General features: G+C 41.4%; 3 protein-coding genes across 5 annotated transcripts; 1 reads left to right on the top strand and 2 right to left on the bottom strand.

Moving 5' to 3' along the window:
• Positions 1 to 86: 86 nt before the first annotated feature.
• LOC109473306 (histidine N-acetyltransferase-like) lies at positions 87 to 2,224 on the top strand. The gene is made up of 4 exons (XM_019773179.1): positions 87 to 692; positions 877 to 1,110; positions 1,532 to 2,012; positions 2,214 to 2,224. The coding sequence occupies exons 1-4, from the start codon at positions 444 to 446 to the stop codon at positions 2,222 to 2,224; spliced, it is 975 nt and encodes a 324-aa protein (XP_019628738.1). The 5' UTR covers positions 87 to 443.
• Positions 2,003 to 6,235, bottom strand: LOC109473546 (histamine N-methyltransferase-like). Its single transcript, XM_019773435.1, has 7 exons — positions 6,086 to 6,235; positions 4,659 to 4,857; positions 4,304 to 4,404; positions 3,891 to 4,016; positions 3,539 to 3,632; positions 3,199 to 3,293; positions 2,003 to 2,809 (listed from the first exon to the last, which is right to left on the bottom strand). Exons 1-7 carry the CDS (start codon positions 6,113 to 6,115, stop codon positions 2,528 to 2,530), a joined length of 927 nt encoding a protein of 308 aa, XP_019628994.1. The 5' UTR covers positions 6,116 to 6,235; the 3' UTR covers positions 2,003 to 2,527.
• Positions 6,236 to 6,994: 759 nt separating this feature from the next.
• LOC109473518 (tyrosine aminotransferase-like) lies at positions 6,995 to 16,791 on the bottom strand. 3 transcript variants are annotated; one of them, XR_002140421.1, is made up of 14 exons: positions 16,489 to 16,791; positions 14,153 to 14,382; positions 13,816 to 13,920; positions 13,580 to 13,647; positions 12,643 to 12,801; positions 12,295 to 12,433; positions 12,006 to 12,058; positions 11,728 to 11,810; positions 11,405 to 11,474; positions 10,957 to 11,085; positions 9,967 to 10,069; positions 9,461 to 9,544; positions 9,219 to 9,317; positions 8,819 to 8,976 (listed from the first exon to the last, which is right to left on the bottom strand). XR_002140421.1 is itself a non-coding variant. In XM_019773396.1 (13 exons), the coding sequence occupies exons 2-13, from the start codon at positions 14,343 to 14,345 to the stop codon at positions 8,842 to 8,844; spliced, it is 1,317 nt and encodes a 438-aa protein (XP_019628955.1). In that variant the 5' UTR covers positions 14,346 to 14,382; positions 16,489 to 16,790; the 3' UTR covers positions 6,995 to 8,841. The 3 variants fall into 3 exon arrangements, 1 of the variants encoding a protein (XP_019628955.1); XM_019773396.1 differs by lacking the exon at positions 9,967 to 10,069 and having other exon boundaries at positions 6,995 to 8,976; positions 16,489 to 16,790; XR_002140420.1 differs by having other exon boundaries at positions 8,870 to 8,976; positions 9,461 to 10,069.
• Between the last annotated feature and the right edge of the window lie 5,000 nt (positions 16,792 to 21,791).

Here is a 21,791-nt window from a genome sequence, read left to right as displayed (position 1 = left end):
ATCTGTTGTATATCCTCCATAAGATTTAATTGGTGTGGCATGATTGAAACATGATGAATATTAGTATGGAAGTTGTGGAAATTTGGGCAATATTTGGCAAGGACTAGTATTGGGTGGGGATAGGGAATTCGCAACTATGACATATGTACAAAGTATGGATAGAAGGAAGAGCCATACCTCTTGTGGCGGTCATTGAACTGTCTTCTCCAGGTTCAACATTTTGACACAGACGTATTGAAGATTGACAGTACACAGATGACAGCCAATATTCAAGATTTTCAAAATCCTCATACCAAGCATGTACAAATGTAGGTATGCACGATGTAAGCCAAAAATATACCGTCCGCAATGACTGCATCTTACACCGCTGGCAGTGTATTGTATATTGGAATCGCTTTTTGTAGTGTATGAAGCTATAACAATGTACTTGATTTTATAGGCTGATGACCAGCATGCTTAGCCCCCGCTTGAAATGCCGAGAAGCTACGCATAATGACTACGACGCCGTCATAAAAATGGCTTCCGTAGACACATTCCGGGACGGTTTCGACTACCTGCCCGCCAAATTTCACCAATATGTGGACGATCAGGACGTCTATGTTTTTGTAGCAGAATCTGATGGCAAAGTGGTATCTAATTGTTACTGTCTTTGTTTTATGAAACTTGACCGTGGTATAAGAGTGGTCACTAATGCATGACTAGCTTTTTCCTCTCTTAGAGGGACATTTCATGTAATGCTGTAGGGTAACAATGGATTTTGTGTAGTGTGTAGTAATTATTAAATTCGAGTACATCACTGAATAACTGCCAATCAAATATACCCGGTCCAGCAGTATCATGATCAGGAAATGATACTCGACTACGTTGCCGTTACAGCTCGCTGTGTATGTGTCCCTGACGACAGATGACGGCGCGTATCTACTGAACCACACCCTCCGCATAGCCCCGGAGCTACAGGGAAAGAAGCTGGTGAAGACCTTTCTGCGCGCTCTCGATCAGGCACTGCTGCGTCACTATCCGCAGCTGAAGCGGTGCGAGCGACATGGCCTGTCCGACACCAGGCGGCCCTACATGTGGAGCTACATCCCGAAGACGGATATCTGTTTCATAGCAAGTATTCTCTTACTCATTCTTCAATTGGTGTTTTTTTTAATTTCATTGTCATTGTCATTGTATGTATGTAGCTGACCTATTTGCAAATGTATTTCTTTTCTCAATTACTTCACACACACACACACACACACACACACACACACACACACACACACACACACACACACACACACACACACACACACACACTCTCTCTCTCTCTCTCTCTCTCTCTCTCTCACACACACACACACACACACACACACGCACACACACAAACGCATACATGCGCATGTACACAGGCGCGCGCGCACGCACACACACGGACGCGCGCATATACTAGTATGCACACACAAGGAAAGCTTAGCTTTGAACAAGAAAGATACGATGTAGTATTTTTCAACAAATCCGCAACCGTCACCTTTTGTTCAAATTTCAGGATATCATGTACTTCCAAGGCACGTCTAACGCCGTCCTGGATCATCTAAAAACCAGCAAAGTCCTCCCATCTTCTCCCCTCCCCACAGTAGTGCCCTATCAACCTACCGACCTAAAACGGCTGTCAGGCCCAGGGTTCTCTGACCAGTTTCTCAACGACAAGATAATCTGGATTCCGTACAAACTCAGTGCCCGGAACTTACGGAGGTTTTCAGATCGGGTCGTCCGTATTCTCGTCGACACTTGTCAACCCACAGCTAAGAGTTTGAGTTTTGGTGGAGGCTACATGACACCGAGGGGGAGATTATATCACGTAGATGTGCACTGTAAAGATGTATCTCTGTGTCAGGCTCATATCAAGAACCATGTTGATAGAGCTTGTCTTGAGTACGAAGGGGTGATCACATTCTGTGTCATGTTGATCGACCAGTCCCTGAAAATAACCAGCAAAACTTTCTGCATGGAAGCATGGAAGAGTTGGCGTTGGTTCATCTTCCTGATAACGATCATAGATATTTGGCTTACAAATTTCCGGAATTCTCCTTCTAGCTCTGATTGGCGGATCCTTTCCGAAAATTCTCCTTCTAGCTTCTTGTTAGATGGGGGAGCGCTATAGAGTGTACCATAGTCAACCACACCATGCACACTGCTTCAAACTATATCATGTCTCCGTTTATGTTCAGTTCGATGTTAACGAGTATGGATGTTAAGAATAAACTCCTCGATGACGTAAGAGATGACATTAGAGGACGTCTCAAAATCACAGTATCATAGTATATAGCCTGATTAAATCGTTTTAAGGCTAGTTCGCGTCACAGACTAGGCTTTAAATACCAATACGAAGGCATGCACGAAGGCATGTACGAAGTGAATATCCATGGTTTGGAGATGGCGGTCAACTGACCTTTGATTTTTCTCAGAGGATATAGTCCATAGGATTTACTACTAGTACTAGTGTAGTTTACGTGTTATAACATTTATATCTACTTATCCCCCATCAGTTTGAGGCATCCCCCAGTTTTGGTATGACGATGATTTCCGAGCTGTTGTTGAACAGAATCTTCCCGTCCTGTTCCACCGAGCAGTCCGGTCCGCGGATGTAGTCGGTGATCTCCCGCTGGTCCTCCGGGTCCACGGTGTCGGTGAAGTGCGGCGTGTGCGTCAGGAAGTCCAGCAGGAGGATCCCGGTCTCGGAGCCGGGCACGAAACACTCCGTGATGTCGGTGTTGACGTTCAGACGGTCCGTCGTGTACTGGAGCTGCAGTTTATCAAGGACCTCCTGCGGGAATATAAGGTATTGCAGCTAAAATTGCAGGAGGAAGTAAGGAACGGGACGTTTGTGACAAGGACATCAATCACCAAAGAACTTACATCCCTCTAGCGCTATGGTAATTTTTGTCATCGGAGGTCATTCTATAGTTTTGCTTCCTGCCTGAAGTTAGTTATTGCCGTACCGGGCCAGCATTCATATGATGTATGTGTTAAAGAATTTCGTATATAATGTATGATCATATATAACCATTCGAAGAAACTATAGACAGAGAACTTTATCTGTCCACTGACAAAGATCGCTGGACAGCGGTCAAAAACGTCTGAAACTGTATTATTTCCTGTTGTATTGAATAAACCAAGATATATTGAATATAGACGTGGATAGTGTTCTATCACCTTGATATGTGCAGTAGTTCTGTACGGTGTCTGTTCGTCTCCATCTGGCAAAAACTTGTTCATCTTCTTCATCAAGTTACTACAGCCGGTCTGATCTGTGGACAGCAGTGAGAACCCTTGATAATTTATTATTTTATTTAATCATATATTAATATATAGATTAGGATAAATTTGGTAAGGAACTTGACATTTTATCACAGCTCTCATAATAGACATCGTGGTGTGTGCAAACAACATAGTCTAAAGAGACCACAGTCCTTAAGATGCCTTGTGGACATCGCCAAGTTCGGACGAGGGAAAGACGCTTACCGTACATTTGGGATCTCACCAGGGATCTCACCTGATAGGTGAATGATGACAAGGAGCCCGCCTTCCGCCACCTGGCGGTACATGTGCTTAATGCAGCCGGCCAAGTCGTCCACGTAGTACAGCAACTGTGTCAACAATGTCGGTCCATCGTTTGAATCAACATCACCGCTGGTTTGATTGTGTAAGGAGTTAACATACGTGTGCAACTACACACTACTGATGTGCAAAGCAAGCACAAGGCTGATTGAAAGAAAGGTTCTAAACGTGATCAGGCCGACAAATACACGATGGGACATTAGCAATGCACATGCATACATAGAGTCTGTAAACATTCGCGTATCAGAGGTGCCTACGTGCACTGAAGTAGTATTGGAGCACCTCACCTGTATAGCGTGAACAATGTGGAACTTGGTGTCGTCATTAAACGTTTGCTCGAAGTATTCCTCGTCAGTCTGCTGGTGCCACTCGAAGGCAACCGTTTTTAATTGCTCGTCGTCTTCTAATAGATGCTTTTTGTAGGGTAAGAAAACAACATGTATTATAAACCATGATACATTATTTAAAGATATTTGATGTTATGTACAAGATAGACATTACAATGCAAACTTACACACATGCGCGCGCGCTCGCACGCACGCACGCACGCACACACACACACACACACACACACACACACACACACACACACACACACACACACACACACACACACACACACACACACACACACATTCTCATTAAAGTCGAGTCAACAGATATGGTAATGATAATATTTACAAAAGGGTTGTAACATTACTTTGAACTGGTCGATGTCTTCTTCTCTGGGCTCCACGACTCGGCAGAACACCTGGTCATACTTGTCCAATACGGCATGAAGAATAATGGCGTCAAAATGGCCTGGTCGGAATACAACAGAACAGGTCAGAGACTGTAGGTATTGAAAATGTATTAGCATATGCCAGTACAAAATCATGAAACAAACCCCAGTCAAGTCTTTCTCAAAACAGTATGATAACAGGTTTATATTTCGTATAATGTATATGAGGGATGTATATACATGTATCGCTTGTCTCGTCCATTCAGGGAGATTTATCCCTGATGTAAGGTTTGCTTTTTGGTGTAACGAATAAATAGATAAATATTCTCCGTACCTGCTCCGCTCCCCATCCCGAGAACGTTGAAGGCAGTTTTGGCGGGAACTTTACACCTGGCCACCAGGCCCGGCCCCTCGTCCTGCAGCCAGCGTTTGGTCATCTCCTCCTCACTCTCACACTTCTCCAGGAACACCTGGTACGCCTCGAGGTACCGCTCAGCGTCGTTATGGAGACCCCCGATGTTCGGCTGTGACGCCTGTTTGAGTTTGAAAGGCGACAAAGTACGTAAAGGAAGAATTTCGAGGCAAAATGCATTGTAAAACGTTTTCTATTTCCTTCGTGAAGCGGCTGCAGCTGGAAAGAGTAGGAATTGGCCAAATGGACAGTGTGCCAGACGAGTCGCCAAGAGAACAGTTTGGAGTTCCCGAAGACTGTTTTAATGCTAATAGCGCGGGCGAACTCGCCTAGAATATCATCAGTCCAGTCTACTAGTATTTGGCCAATTTCCAGCCGATTCCTGAATCCTAGTAGTGGTTAATATATATTTAAGGTGCATGAAAGCAAAAAAGTTTGTATCACTGAATGGTTTTTAACATTACACTTACAGTTTACTCGCTCATTATTGAATACTGTATTTTGCTGTATTTCGCCATTTCTGAGGTATTTCGATATTTAGTGGAACCCGATAACTTCTATATCTTGCCCTTGGCACATTCAGCTAAAGAATGAATGCTTCACTTGTCACGGTTCGTGCTGACTTGATTAGTTAATGGTGAAAGGATTGACAAGTACAAAGGCGCTAGTGGGACGACAGCAAACAACTCTAACCCAAGTTGTCGGGCCGAAGTATGGCTGGGGTCAACAAGTCAGACTATTAGATATAAAAGGTATAAAGGCTCCCTTAGTTACACGTACATTATAACATAAATTTTCCTTTGGCAGAGTTTAACTTGGAGCAAGAGATCTAGTTATCCAACTTAAGCCTCATGGGAATTCAAATCACGGAAAACAGGAGGAAATGGTTTAAAATTATGCTCGAGAAGCATTCATGTAAAATTTCAGGATTATTGATTCTAGCACTCAGTATGAGAAATAAAATTGCCAGCTGTGACGCCCACGTAAACTGTTCTTTACGTGCTACATTGTAACAAGGGTGTTTTATTGATTGTAATGGTCTGTCACGAGAGGTGGTACTCTGGTACTTGCAGTTATCTTCAACAAGCGAGGCATGTTTACATTCCGTTCTATTTATTACTACGAACGTATTTTACGATGGTCGATAAAGCACGACCTGCGCCAGCTCCACAGGTAACATGTGTAAACAGTCGAATACAGCCGAGTTTTCAAAGACTGTGTGAACGTTTTAAACATGGAACAGAATTCTGTCCTCCGTTTCACTGATATGAGACGGAAAACATAAATAATCCTGCTTCACTGAACCGCAAAAATCTCAGCAACAAGCAACCCGATAAAAATTCACCAACCTGTTGTTCCTCTATTTCGTCTTCCTCCATGTTTCGGTAACTTGTTGACGGAAGTTTTTGTTTGTGTGCGCTGGTACGTTACTGAATATTGGCCTGAACTGGGACAGCAAACTGCGCAGTGTTTTGGTGGACGTCTAGTCTGCCACTGAGTCTAGTCGACCTTTGGACCGATCACCACCAAGTAGCATGTTTGCTTCCGTTGTTTGAGCTTCAATCACAATGTGATTTTTTCATGGTCGCCAAGCTGCGTTGAGCTGTTGCAAATGACTTGGGCAGGTTGGATATCAATATGCTGGACAATTTTGTTTTAGTCTAGTAAGATTATCTTTAAGGTACGATGTCATGGCACTCTCTAATATTGAACTTGGCAGAAGTGTAGACCATTTACTAGTATCTACCTTAGCGTACCTGGTATGCAAATTTAATGCTTTAACTGCCTGATCTGAGGTACGGTAATGTATTCAGCCAATGTTTGAACTATTTTTTCTGGCAGCAAACACTGAAAGGCTTTCATATCAGTAACTGCAAAAGTCTATAGGAGTAAAGCACACAAAGTAGCACTGATTCTGCGCGTAAAATTATGACTACATTAACAGGAAACGCAAAGTAAACTCACAATGCAGTCCTTAGCCAATTACTCACAGTTCGTGCATTTCTGGGTAGTTTGGTGGTCCTGTTGTGTTCCGGTGTAATTACACTCAAGTTTATACAAGTGTGTCTTACTAACAGACAACAAATCATTTTGATGTTTAAACAATCTTAGAATGTTAGGATTTGCAACATTGCTGAAGTTTCCCATTGTATCTGACCTACCTATATACATGTTCTGAGTATTATATAAATCTTTTACCTATCAAATGTCATGGTTGAATAAAAGGATGGAGACAATAATGGAGAACTACAAACGGCCACACTTCCTGTAATTTATTTTACTGTATCCCTATACAGTAGGTTGAGATTGATCATCGTAAACACAACCGTCTTATAATTATTAGTATCTCATTTGTTACATTGCCCCTTGAGCAAAAATCTTATTTCTGAAACAAACAAGATCTGAAATTCTTGTCCTGCACCTAACAACTGTGTACTGGTCCACTAAATACAACTATTTATCACACATCACACTAAAACCAATAGGCAACAAGGATAACAGAAAACATTACTGTTAGGAAATAAGTTAGAAACATGTTCACTACGCATAGCAGCCGCAAAGCCTATGTTAGTAGAATTATACATATGAAGCAACATAAAGTTAAAAAGACCATGCCAACTTGCAACAAGAGTATTACTTCTGACTCTACAAGCAGTATATAGGATAACCTGGTGGTATGCAGAGGTTTAGTGTCAGAGTCACAATCATATGGTCACCTGAACTTGCTACAAACATCTAGATATCATTCAATGCTTAGTTTTCATCAGTAAAATGACCATTGGCCAGAAAAGCTTTGATCTGGGTCCCATTCAAATAGGCTATAAGAGAATATACCACTCCCAAACAAAATCAGTAATTAAAATTTCTGCATGTGCATAGTGTTGGGGTTTTAATGCAAATCAACTGAAAAGACATTTAGTCGAAGGGCCAATCATGTACTCATGTACATGTATATCAGCCCATCTGGCAGTTAATCTACCACGATGAATGTTGTATTTGGACCAAGGCCAAAAGGACAGTCACCATCAACATTTGACCTTAACATTGCATACTGGTAATGTTAAAACTCCTGGTGAGTTCAGCACTTCTCCAAGCCCTTAGCAACTATCTGTTAAGCACCATACTAGCTAAGCATATAGCATGACAGCCTTGAAGTCTGGTAGGTGCAGAACACATCGTGCTTTAGAGAAGCTGTGACTGACAAAATGTCTAATTTGGTCACTAGTAGACTGACTTGTGCACTAATTATTTACAGTACATGTACTGACAGACCTCTGTTAATGTACATGATTTAAGTGTATGTCATTTACACTACAAAGTCAGTTCATATTAAGTCATCTCACTGTACATGACTCTATAGTCTATACTTTTAATTATTTCAATATGACCATGATTTGAGGTAATTTTCTATCACCATTTTCATTCAACACATTTAAAAATAGCATTGACACACATATTAGCCATGCAGAAGTATGACATTTAACACACTTAATGCCTTCTGGGCTATTCTATTCTAAAACCCTGGGGAAGATAATTTTTCAAAATGAAATGCAAGATGTTCCTGCCCACCCCTTCTGAGATTTTAAGATTGAATAGCCCATGACAAATGTTGGAACACAAAATTTGGTAATATATATTTAATAAAGTCAATGTCAATAAGCAATTTCATGAGGATTGACTAAAATATCTTGGAAAAGTGGTACTTTAGGCAAGGAAATTTGACTTGAACTACAGTCACTGTGATGATCACATTGTACGTAATGTCAAAATTCTGAACATTAAAATATTTCAAAATATATATCACCTCTGCAGCAGAGCTCATACTTTATTGTATCATATTGACATCATGGCAGGATAAAATTAATGTGATCAATAGCTATCCTTTTTCCTATCCACATTGGAAATGCACATTTAGTACATCCATGCAAAGCAGCATATTGCTTATGATTTGGTACTGGCCATGTTAACACAGCAGAACACAAATTTCAACTCAAACTTTTCACTGCAATACAAATGAACAAGCCTTTCATTATGTGTGGCTTTTTTTTTCAAATTGCTTCAATAGCAACTAATGAATCCTGAAAGTGTGACACGGTGTTGGTCTTCAGAATGCCCCATTGGCACTGCTGCCCACCATGTAGTGTTGGGAACAGAATTCTTGGATTCGCTCGCAAGCTTCGCTGACCATCTCCGCTGGTAGGGTCAGGACTACACGGAAGAAGTTGGGGTACTGGAAACACTGTAGGGCAGGAGGAAGACTTTGTTTTACTCACTTTGTCAAGTAGAAAATCCTTAATTCCAGGCTAGAATATGTTGACTACAAAGAACTTCAACAAGACATGATGACTTTTCTCCTAAAGAGGCTCAACTGGTTTTTGAAGAAAAACATCGCCAGCTCTACACATAAAAATAGGAAGACTTTCAAACTACATAGTGAAATCACTTGTACTCTTTAGCTTATTAAACAGTCTGAGAAGTTACCGAGGCGGGCAGACAGAAGACGGACTGCTCGGAGACCAGACGTTGGGTGAACTCCACGTCACTGCTGAACTCTGGGAACTTGTCTATGTCAATCCCCACCTGCAAGGTAGGATAGAACAAAAAGGCTTTAAAAATGCATTTCTGTAGTCTGACTGCAATGTTGCAAAGAAGCTTGAGATTGTTCACGTTAACTTAAAGACAGAAACAGTTGAATGACTTGAACTACTATAAATTGACCTTACCATCATGTACATAGCACCACAAGGCATGATGGGACTTAGCCCTGGGATCTTGGACACTCCGTTGAAGAACAGCTCTGCATTCCTCTGTCAACACAAACAACAGAGACGGGGATAGTTGTGACTAACAGATCACATCAGTATATACATATGGTGGACTATTGTACTGCACCAATAGATAGAAACATTTTCTTAATGTAGAAAAAAGAAAAGGATTTCTTGAATGTGAATTTTTGTGCGCTTCTTATTTCTTTTGGTATTCAATACACAGCGTGTCAGTGTACAAGTTTTTACGTTGATCATATGTTCTATAATAGTATGCTCGTAGACTGCATAATATATAATGAGGGCAATATTACTTTGCAATTAATAATTGGCTGGACTGCACCCTAACACAAATGAATGGTCTACAAAATATTTTCACCGTGCTTATATAACACGTATCTGCCGTGTGAACAATTTGGGAGGGAACAAGGAGGGAGACAACACAATTAACAAAATCTTATTACGGTGACTAGCCAACCACCACTATCCACTGCCCGCTGACGACGCGCCGTGACCGATGCCCGTGCAGCGGTTTGCCGAGAGAGAAGGGTGCTTGTTGGAGCGTCTCTGGGCAGAGAAGATATAGGTGTAGGGAACATACAGAATGCAACCACCACAATGCAACAGGTGAAGTTATTAAGGGGAAAATGTTAGTAACAGTCTTCCTGTTAGAACTTCTTTCACACATTCAGGGTTGCCAAGCCTGTCTAAGCATGGGTAACCCAATTGAAATCATATATAATCATCATCTTATATCCTTGCAACTGAAAAATTGATATTTGCTACATTTGTTTGAAAATACCATTACAACTGACTAGGAACATAACACCATCATTTGGCCAATTGCAACCAGTCTGAAGTTGTAAACATTGCCATTAGAACAATGTTTAATGCTTTATTTGTGGCCTAGACAGGGATGGACCTAGATAATTAATGTTGGGGTTTCACTTAAGGAAACACCAAACTAAGTAGTGGTGAAAATGTTAGAACTGATTATCTGTCATGCATAGAAGTGACCGTCACATTTATTTGAAAAGAACTTGAATACTGGTGAACCCCTAGATCCACCTCTGCTAGGTCTGTTGAACGACATTTATCACAATACAATTTAATCCACAGCAACTAACACCACATTCTACAGTCTAGAGTAGAGCAGCATATGTCTCAGTAACTTACTCTTAGTCTCTTAACAAGAAAAACCAGCTGTGTCAAATTTGCACCAATACAATAAATGATCACAGTATTAAATTTCCCTTCTCACTTGTCTACTTGTCTTCAACAAGCACCACAAAACTCTTTCTGGTATTTTCTAGCTTTATGAACCCTGCTTGGCAACCCTGACCTTTCTTTCTTTTCCAAATTGTCTGACTTAAAGTTACGCAACGTCTACTTCTACATAGGAAATCGTCATTTAGGATGAAAAAAAAAGCAGACATAAAGTCTTCTCTCCTGACCTGTACGAGAGCCATGGTGTCCTGGTAGAAAGACTGGGGCGTTTCCTCCAGAATCCGCGGGATGGCGGCTTGGATCAGCGTGTTGGGACCCAGAATCCTTTGGGACAGTCTCAGCAAGCCATTACGGACCTGACATGTGAAGAACATTTAGTCTGTCACTTACAGGATAGAAGAGCTTTAGTCTAGTCAATTATTTGAGATTTTGAAGAACAAGTGTACACTTATGTATGACAGATGTATATGAATATGAATTCTTAGTACTTGAAAGCATCAAGACAGCACAAACCTCCACCATGGCAGCACAGTTTTCCTTGTATACATGTTTTTACGTATTAAACTTTCTTGCAGCATAATGTACAAAATTGTAATCTGCAGTTCAAAGTAAAGCTGGTAGGAGGCTGTCTTGTGTTTGTTAATGTTAGTTACCAGCATACTGTTGTTTCCTTACCTCTGCTTCAAAGGCCCCATGTCGGTCGTGGATGAGCACCCAGCCCACACGCCAGCCTGGGACAATATATCTGGACATAGGCAAAATCAAGAACAGTAAATCCATGGATAGTATAGAAATGTACTACCAAGGTTTCAAGCAACCTGCTTTCACAATTGACCAGCTGTGAAAAGCTTAAAAAGCTTAGTGAAAAGCTGTTAAAAGCTTAGAAATGTACTATCAACTTTTCTTTTTGAAAAATAGCAAAAACACTTTCCTAACAAGAAAAATAGTTGAAGGTAATGAAGGAAGCTACCAAAGTTGATATAAACAATGACACCTGCCTTTTTGCCAGCCCTCCACATGACAGGATAGGCACCTCAGTAGTGAGAGAGGCCATGAAATGAAAGCTGTGTCCAGAAAACACCTGGACGAACACAACAGTAACACATCAGTACTGACAAAAGTTGAAGCACCTGTAACATATACTGAATTCAAGACTATTTGAAAGAAATTTTCCTTTCAGTGTTGTGTACTCACTACTGAACAGGTAATCCAGCAAAACAGGTAAAATGTTACACTGTTACATATGTTGTACAGAAAACTATGAGAAAAATCTTACCATATCTGCATAGATCTCATCTGCCACAATGGGCAATCTGAGCCTCTCTGCAACTGTAAGGAGATAAATAGTGAACATTAGTAGAAGCTAAGTGTTTCCATCATCTAAATGCAATGGTAAAAGCCTGTAGAGCCATTTCTTTTACTACAAAAGAATATTCGTCTGTATTCTACAAAAGTACAATGACAGCAGCTGGAACAGTACAAATCACTTCTCCCAATGTTATTTTCTGCACACTACTTTCTGTTTTAGTTACATTATAGGGAACTGTTGAAAACTTTGCCCAGACCTCGTAGAATGTCCTGTATGTGTTCTTTGGTGAAGACAGAGCCGCAGGGGTTGGAGGGATTGTTCACCACGACGGCTGCAGTGTTCTCATCTACCAACGACTGCAGGTTCTCCAGGTCAATCTCCCAGCAACGCTCAGGCTGCGGAGGAGCAATTCAACACATTATACATTAGCCTTTAACCGTCTCTTTACTTCCTAGCCTTGTAACCCATTCCGAATGGATACCTTAGCAGGTGAATTATTATTATGAAGAAATGAAGGGTAATAGAATGATACTTGAAAAAAAGCTACCCTTGCCCAATATGAACAAAAATATTAATTCTCTACTGCTACACCTACCATACTTACCAGTAAATTGTAGTGTCTAATCTCTACTCCGATGGACTCTGCCAGTGTCTTGTATAGAGAGAAGCCAGGCCTGGGGACCAGGATGTTCTGTCCTGGGTTAGCCAGTACTGAGATACACAGGTCCAGGGCACCCGAACACCCGCTGCCGAATATCACATCCTGTCAACAACAACACACACAGTTTGGTAAAACACGTTACCTGTAACATTACAGTAAACCACACAAAGTACATTTAATCATGTTGCCTATCTATTGGGTAATGATAAGAATTAAGTCTATGTCACCCACTACCATAGTCCTTAAAACTACATAAGGATTCACCTTAAGTCATTGTCTAGTTTTGACATTGCTATTTATTATTTTAATGATCTTAATCATGTTACAAAAGTAATGAATGAAGGCCTTTATTGTAGATATCTGCTCCATTGGGGTAAATACATGTAATACACCAACACACAAAAAAACAGTTCACAAATTTATTATTCCCAATCTATAGGAGAACTAAATTCTAAATTCATGTTACAGAAGTAATGAATGAAGGCCTTTATTGTAGATATCTGCTCCATTGGGGTAAATACATGTAATACACCAACACACAAAAAAACAGTTCACAAATTTATTATTCCCAATCTATAGGAGAACTAAATTCTAGCAAATCAACTCTAAATTTCTGACAACAATTCAAGGCAAAGTGCACCAATAGATATACCTATTATAAGTCTTAAGCCTTCCCCAAAGATAAGATTATGTCTGAGATGAACCCTTTAGCTGCTATACGTGACTATCTAAGGAAACCAAATTGGCTCAGCAGCTTCCTGAGGATGTCAGACAAGCAGCAGACAGAGAACCTTCAATAATCCAAACAGGAAATTGTTGGCAAGACTGAAGCAAAACCCTTTTAAAACAAGAAACAAATTTAAATCCAGAGTTTGCTTACTTTGGCTTCAAGGGGTGCTTCTGGACTGGTGTAATATTTTGCGATGGCTGCTCTCGCAGTTTCATAGCCTGCAAAAAGATATATTTGTGTTAATTAAAAAATGTGGTGCCTTAAGTCTTCTAGTTATACTGTATAACACATGAACAGCACAAATGCGTTAATCAAATCTATAGTTTAAGTTTCAGCCTTCATATACTTCAATATCACTGTTATGTTCCTATACTTCAGCAACTTACCAATGGACGGTGCATAGCCGTTATACTTCCTCGTATGGATGCAGTCAATGACGGCTTCCTCTATCTCACGTGGAGGCTCCAAGTTCCCAAATACGGTCGGATCACCTGAGATTTGATGAATAAATCAGTCAAAATTGAGTTAATGTTGGTAGTAACTTGGTACCTTCTTAAAAATTTTTACCTTGGTTCTAGTGTTGGTAAACCTATGTTAGTATAAGTTTTAGATGCTTATAAGCGCTACTAAAATCTCTTCAATGCAATTCTTCAATGCATCTAGTTTGAATCAGGGTAAAAGAAGCCTAAAGTATATGCATATAGATAGAATAGTATAGAATACCGATAGAAAGAGCGATCATTTTCTTCTCAGGGTTGGGTTCAATCTTCATGTTATCCACGATCTGCCGGATGGGATTGTGGGTGTTTTTCGCCATCTGGGACGAGGGAACGACCCACTTGGCCCGCTTGACTTGCGGATTGTCGCCATGACAGTTTCTGTTCCCATTCACATAGCTATTGCTGCTGCTGGCCATAGTCACCTCGGCCAAGGTTGCAATTTTTTTCTGAAGACTAAAAAAAGAAAAAACAAGGGAAATCGTAAATTTCAAACCTCCGGGTTTTTTTTGTGTTCTATTGGTTTAGGTTATTTGTTTGTGTGTAGTATGAAAGTTATGTGCGTAATATGTTTGTATGTGTTTGATGGCTACTGACGGTTGGTTCGGTATGGACTGTTGATTAACGTGTCTCACAGTCTGACAGCCTGCACCGTCACCCGCGCCATTACCCCCGCCGTCATCCCGCGCCGTCATTGCTGCGCCGTCACCCAAAATTTTTATCGGAACCAGACACCCCTCTGTTTGACCCCTTTTGAATGCTAAGACCCAAAACTGCAACCGCCCCATTCCTTAACAACATGGTAATTACCATTTTCAGCATGGCGGGGGTGTCCGGAGCACTTAAAAACCTTTTATTTCGACGCCCATAAACACATATGCAATTAAACAAAAACGTTCTGCATCATCTGCAGCCCAATAGCAATACGTATACCGAACCACAGACAAATCCGTCCAGCCGATCGCGAGAAACAGCTGCTGACAGAAATGTTTCGAACCATAGTAAAACCTCCTCGCGGAAGGATATCTCCTTCCCCGGAGGTAATTAAGAAACTGCAACAAATAACTCCCCACTTCTGATACAGACCACTGATACAGAAGAGTGAAAATCTAATGCTTTTGCCTCTCAACTTGAGGTCTCGGACCGGAGTTTCCTTCCGTGTTCGGAGCAATTTGACACCCTCAGCCTGACGGGCTGTCATTACTGTACTAAACGCGGGTCGGAATTTTTCACTCTTTTGGTGGAAAGGGGTGCCGTGCCGCTTATCAATACACTTGATTGATATTTTGTGCGCTCACTTTATTTAGGGGTAAATAAGGCACATCAAAGTACATTTTTAAATAAGGGTTCATTTTTTTCGTCATTTTTAACCATGGCTGCATGGAAAAAACGAATTTTCCCAGGGAAACGGCATAGTACTCGAAGAAGCTCATAACCTAATGTTTCCAAAATTTAAATTTAATTAAAATCGATGCGATACGTTTATCGCTATCTTCGATGACCCGAACACACCCACAACGCATATAGAACATACCATCCCGGCGGTGAGGCGAAAAGGCCACATAACCATCCACGCGGACTAATACCAGGAAGTCTTCGCTGGACCACCAACATTATGCCACCTATAAAGACTACAACTAACAGGCTTTTCAGAAAATACAAATATATGTACACAGATATTACGATTTCAGGGATAACGTGGCCAAAACATACCATACAAAGTCACGTTTCCGGCGATTTACTGCGCACTTACTTAGACTCTGGTCAGATTTAAACTCCGACCCGGAACCTTAATGCCATAGCTGTAAATACAACCCAAGGAAGTTACTTCATCTAGGGAATTTCTATTCAATACTTCTTGCACATGATCTGCTACAGACATACACAAAGTTCTTGAAACAATTTGCCTCCCAACATCTGCTTGGAGATGATAACAAGCATGACCTTTGCCTTTTATCAGCAGGTTCATTGACCTCTGTGTGTGCTGGTTCCGGATATGTGGCATTTTACCGCACAGCATGTGGCGACTTACGTAACGAAAAACCGGTTCATTGCCCTGTCAACTCGAGTATTCTGTCCTAAAAAGATATTAGATTATAGCTACCACTTGAACTGATCCTTATAAATTATACGTATAGGGACACCATAGCAAGCAGGTCGGTCTGATGAGAAAAATATGGCGGGCTTTGGTGTTGGAGTTGGCAAGGTCGTAGGCTTCCAGACACATAATCAAAGACAGCTGGGCCATCTTGTGCCACTTGAATCATGTCTACAGCAATAATACCATCTAAGATTCCCAGTGTGGCTGTTTTGAGACGAAACATTACGGGATCTAAGGGAAAATGGTGGACGAACACGAGTTGCAAAGTTAACTAATTAATATATATACCGGCCCGGTTTGTTGTGGTAAATAATGACATTTCTCCCCACTTTAGGGCGGTACTAGTGCATCATATACCACCACACGACACGGGTATATCTTTAGGTTACATTTTAAAGCAAAATTTACATCGTAAATGAAGTATAAAGCGCGGAGATCGTCAAAAAGCGAGATAGACATACCTTCTCCTTGCTCAGCCCTTGATGATATATTGTTACTGCGTGCTTAACATGTGACGCGACGTCATCGCCGCCGCTGATTGGCTAATACATGGGTGGGAACAGAAAGGTGCTTTCTCATTGGTTAACAATGGGTCGTAAGTTTCTTAGGAAAAAATCACAATCCAGTCTCCGAAAAAAAGAAAACTTGGACCTTAGAAACACCAAGACATGTCCCGAACATTTGTATGTTGTGGAGGAACGAAAGATCACAAATTTCGAATGGGAAAGCGTTTTCTTTGTACAGGTGTCAAAATTTCCATATTATCAATCTTTATCAATCACCTGACAACTAACAATTTGTGACGTCATAAATGGCTAATTTCCTTGTGACCTCTGAGTTCTCAGAGGTCACCGGTATCAAGGAGAAAAATCCTTGTTTCTGTTAATATCATAGAAAAGAAAAGGAGCAAATGCAAGCCAGCTAGTAGTACATTGTAATGGTTTCCACTGACACTTTTGCGTTGCAGTGTGTGGAGGGGGGGGGGCGATTGCTGTTTTTGTTTACATCATACACATGCGGATTATTTGAAGACATGTGCAAAATATTGGTAGGCAAATCAACCAACCGTCAGTCAATTTTTGCCTACCGTGATGTCATGGCGATCGCTTGCTTAGTCCCTTGTTAATATCTGTGAAAATCCTTTTTTCCTTGAACATTTTGGTCCCGTGCGGAGACTTTGGGGGCTAGAAGAAACAGGTAGGGTCTACACTTTCCTACTTTGCTCAAGTTTTGTTTATTTCACCAGTTTAGTGGGTATTATGAGAGACCTGAGTGATAAGGTCTTGCCTGCCCAGAGTGGATGGATAAATGAGAAATAGTTCAAAAGTTTGTTTACTCTTGTCAGCTGTTGCCAGAGTTTGAGCTGGTCAACCCCCCGTTTTCTTTCTATATTTTCACCAGAGAACTTTGTGGCTCTCTGGTGCAGAAGAATGTTGAGATCGAAACATATGGAAAAGAACGTTCATGGGGACTTGTTTCTGTATACTTATTCATATATAGGTTCCTATGACCAAATGTAATAGTTTTGTCTGCCCTTCAGTAAGGATACCTGGCCAGGGTGTTGGGGCTGAGTGGAAAAATTAATTCCAGTTTCTCTGCTTTGTGTCCTGACACTAGTCAACTGTTTTGTTGCGTCATATATAGTCATCATAAAGGGCTATTAAAACAGATTTCATTGGGGACGCCTCTTCAGACAGTCTGGTCTGAAAACAATCCTATACCCACTTTTCAGACTGGAAAATTGAAACAACATGGCTGGTAGACGACACTTTGATGTTGGTCGCGTGGCTTGTGGTTGTCTTGGGGTTACTGGTACATGTACTGGTACACGGAGCTATGACTAGTACTACGGTTGATGGCAACGTGAGAAATATAATCTGATATAAATTAGGTACAGTATTATATAAGAGGCAATAATAGAGAACTTGGTATGGATAAGAGGGTAACAAAGCGCATACCTTCCGGGCCCCTCCGAGATGCCGAGATCCTCTAAGACTGGCATTGGTATCCTCCTGCCATTCTGCAGTACCCTGCTAGGTGACGCTTTAGTACCAAGGACAGGTAGACCAGTCCCACTGGATCCGGAGATGTTTCATGTAAGATTCTGAAATTTATTGGCTGTTCCTTTGATAAACCTGGGGTAACTTTGCATATCCCTATTGTCAAAACACGTATTTCATTTATTACAAACATCAAGTAACGTTACAGCATACTTTTATCATACAAAAAATTTATTAAAAAGTATATGTTGATGTGTTTTTTTTGCAACATACAAAGAATTATGTTTTATCAAATCTCTGGGAAGATCCACTAGATGGTAGTTGGTAACACAACAAATGTACGTTACTGCTAGTGCTCAGATATTGACTTTGACACATTCCAATGCACTTTGTACCTTGCATAGTAACGCTGTTAGCACTATGAAGTCGCTAGAAGTCGCTTCATCAATAATTTTGTTGCATTGAGTGAAAACTAGAGCTACTCGTAAATGACATCCAACAATGGCGAGTGCAATGCAACCGTACCATGGTACTAGTTTTTAATTTGGGGACATTGGCAGGTAGAAGGTCACTGTAGTAGAGGGTGTTTAAAATCACAGCGGCTTGAAGTTACTGAAGGAAGGGTAAATATTAAATATGCCGTTATTTGAGATACGAATGGCAATCATCGCGAAGGCAAACGTAGCAACAGGTCGTATGTACGTAAGTGAGTGTAATTAGAATCGTTCCACGTATTGGGCGATGTTGCCGGTATCCTACAATGTCGTACGTCGTAGTGTGACAACACTAATACAACACTACTAATTCAACGGTGGTAACCAATGACTGACAAATGACCGATTCTGTACACCAACTGCACCGCATACAGGAAACTCGCCCGAATCAGAACTTTATACTATTTCCTACTCGAACTGTGGTTTAGGGCATCTTTTACAACTGTGCCTCAGTCCGAACAAAGAAGTTTTAAAACGAATTCGGAAATATACACCCCTCCCTCCAATGGAATCACCCACCATACTTAGGACCGCAAATTCTGTGCGTTGCCAGGGGTTACGAGAGGTTAAATCCATTGGATCAGGAGTATCTGTACTGTTTCATCACTTGACCTTTATATATGCGCCCTGATTGCTGTTATAAGTGTATTGCTGTGTTATGAGTGTATTGCTGTGTTATGAGTGTATTGCTGTGTTATGAGTGTATTGCTGTGTTATGAGTGTATTGCTGTGTTATGAGTGTATAAGTTTGACGACGTCATACGTCCGCCAGCGTCTTGGAAAGTAATTGAGTAATTCAAAACTTTGAAGGTGAAGATGGCTCAAAATGGTACGCACCATTTTACAGTTCGACTTTATTCTTTTGATGTCTTGCGCGGTAGAGTCTTCTATTTCTCGTCTTTATTCCAACACGCACACACGTACACACGTACACAGCACGCACGCACGTATACTAGTATGCACACACACACGCACACACGCACGCATGCACGCACGCAGGTATAGAGAGCCGCAGCAGTGATGCTCTTGGCTTACACTAACCAACATCCGTTTCTGATTTAGCTTACCTTACCCAGATTAGCTGAAACCAAGCCGTTTAATGACAAATAAGTCCGGAATAAGCCAACATTGCGGTGAAGAATTAGTCATTTCCTGAACACACCATCGGCTCCCGGTTCTGTCTAGGGAAGGCTTAAATGTTAAGATAGATGTTAATCCCGGAGAAAGTCCTTCCTGATGCTAAAAGTGGTTTTACAAATCGAGAAGATCAAGACACGAGGACACTCTCGGGCGCCTGGTATTCCGGTCCTTGAACGCCGACAAATCACTTGATGGGTTCTGTGGGTTTTCGCGCGGTTTGGTTTTACGTACTAGGACAACTATACTGCCCTTGTGTTCCCGCTGATGGCATCACGGAGCTATGCAGAGAAACAACATGTCCTCCGAGGGAGAAATTCTAGCTTGGTATCTCCGCTGCCATCTACGGGGTGGACGCAGACACAGTTTTACATGGACCGAAACGCAAACAGCACTGCCCTCAGCACTGGCCAGTAGCCGGTTGTTTATGTTAACTTCGAACTCAGGGAATATCATGGAAAATACTCGAGTTCCAAGATTTACATTACAGTCCTCCATTTTAATTTATCTTGTTACCAAGAACACTCATTTTGTCAGTTGCCTGTTACTCTTCAGGTAAAACTCTTCAGGTAAATTCAATTTGTGTTTTCAAACACAAACACAGCCTCACAAACAAAGACAATACTGATTGTGACACTATCGAATATGATAATTAATTCACAATAATATATACATATGTAGTTTTAACCATTTTTTGCTGTCGTGTTTTTTTTTTATTCAAAGCGCGAGAAGATGACAGTCAGTTGATAAAAGCGGGTGTGCCGTGCGTGAGGAAGGCGTTAGGAAACTGAGTCAGCCGGGGACAGCCGTGTAAACCCAGACGCTTGGCCAGAAACTTTACCCCGCCTTGCCGCGGACCTGAACAACATCCACTTCTATGGACATTCGGGGGAATGTCGAGAATCCACCCGTCGGCAAGGCGCGTCCTCCCAGCCTTCTCCGGGTCATTTCCAAGACGGAAACAACGAGGCCGCCATCACTCTCTGGTGAATAACCATGGAAGCTGGTAGAATCCGCGGAATCTTGTGCATGTTCTAAGCAGGACTCCAATATTGGCCCGCTCATTGTGGATGTGCAGTCATAGCCAGAACGATACGCCAAATTCTGAAAGATGTCAGAATGCTGTTGTCGTGGAAAGGCAGGAAAAGCCAACGCGTCAGCAAAACGGGATTCCGCCGTGAAAAGAATATGACAGAAACTTTGACGTGTTCCATAAAACTTTTTGCACCGTTACGCGCGAAAACTATTCAAAGTCATTACAGCTGCGCCGATAACATTCAGACCGGGCCTGTATTGTGAACCATTGTTGCCCTCCTGCTAACAGAACTATGTCGTTTGGGACAAAGGATTTTCAAAGAATAATCAATTAATGCACCTTATATTGTCAGAAAACGAGACAATTTTACTCCAATTTCTTGCTTAAGGGCGTAATATGTCTTTCCACCAGTTCGGTACTCCAAACCTAGCAAATGTCTAGGCATATTGAAAGCAGATGATAATAGATATCTAGTGCAGTCTTACGAGCTTCGTACAACCACGCCTTCACTACTAGACAAAAGAGAGCAAGACAAGGCAGCCATACTCTCGTTTAGAATACAGCTACCAAGCTTCGTCTTTAGACTACCGTGATAACGGTGCAAAAAGCTAATGTCGTCGAAAATTAATATATGTTCTCGTAGGCCTTTTATAGACAATAGTTTGATTGATATGGAGACAGAATTGAAATTGGTGAAAAAGTAATCATGCAGCCCTAAGGTTAGCAAGCCTCCCATGCTGTTTACAACTATTTTTCAACAAGGTGGGTAAGTTGCGTAACGTCTGGGGCAGCTGAAGACTGAAACGGGCCACCGTGCGTTCACAAACACGCAATGACGGCACGCTTTCCAACATGCTTGAACAACGGCAAGAACACGGAGAGGAATGTTTGTATTGTTCGGTAACTCGGTGACATTTAGGAAAGATTCTCCACATCTCTAGCTTTTAAGTGGTGCCGTTTTTGCTGATTGCGAGACCACGTAGTGAAAAGCGTATGCCACAAAACAGGCCCGAACTCCAAGCAGATACTTGGGGATTAGGAACGAGATGATGAGATAAGGCAGACTTTTATCTGGGACTATAGTTGTATAAAACGTG

This window comes from Branchiostoma belcheri, unplaced genomic scaffold, assembly GCF_001625305.1.
Source record: "Branchiostoma belcheri isolate BF01 breed outbred unplaced genomic scaffold, Haploidv18h27 scaffold3, whole genome shotgun sequence".
Lineage (NCBI taxonomy): Eukaryota > Metazoa > Chordata > Leptocardii > Amphioxiformes > Branchiostomatidae > Branchiostoma > Branchiostoma belcheri.
This window is presented reverse-complemented; position numbering and strand designations above follow the sequence as displayed.

Coding starts and splice junctions, on each gene's coding strand:
- LOC109473306 (XM_019773179.1), top strand. CDS start 444: ATGACCAGCATGCTTAGCCCCCGCTTGAAATGCCGAGAAGCTACGCAT. Junction 693..876: donor GTATAAGAGTGGTCACTAAT/GCATGACTAGCT, acceptor TTGCCGTTACAG/CTCGCTGTGTATGTGTCCCT. Junction 1,111..1,531: donor AGACGGATATCTGTTTCATA/GCAAGTATTCTC, acceptor TTCAAATTTCAG/GATATCATGTACTTCCAAGG.
- LOC109473546 (XM_019773435.1), bottom strand. CDS start 6,115: ATGGAGGAAGACGAAATAGAGGAACAACAG. Junction 4,405..4,658: donor CGGGATGGGGAGCGGAGCAG/GTACGGAGAATA, acceptor TATTCCGACCAG/GCCATTTTGACGCCATTATT. Junction 3,294..3,538: donor TGTCATCATTCACCTATCAG/GTGAGATCCCTG, acceptor TGCTGTCCACAG/ATCAGACCGGCTGTAGTAAC.
- LOC109473518 (XM_019773396.1), bottom strand. CDS start 14,345: ATGGCCAGCAGCAGCAATAGCTATGTGAATGGGAACAGAAACTGTCAT. Junction 11,086..11,404: donor ATGGGGCCTTTGAAGCAGAG/GTAAGGAAACAA, acceptor TTCACATGTCAG/GTCCGTAATGGCTTGCTGAG. Junction 9,545..10,956: donor ACACCATGGCTCTCGTACAG/GTCAGGAGAGAA, acceptor TTGTGTTGACAG/AGGAATGCAGAGCTGTTCTT.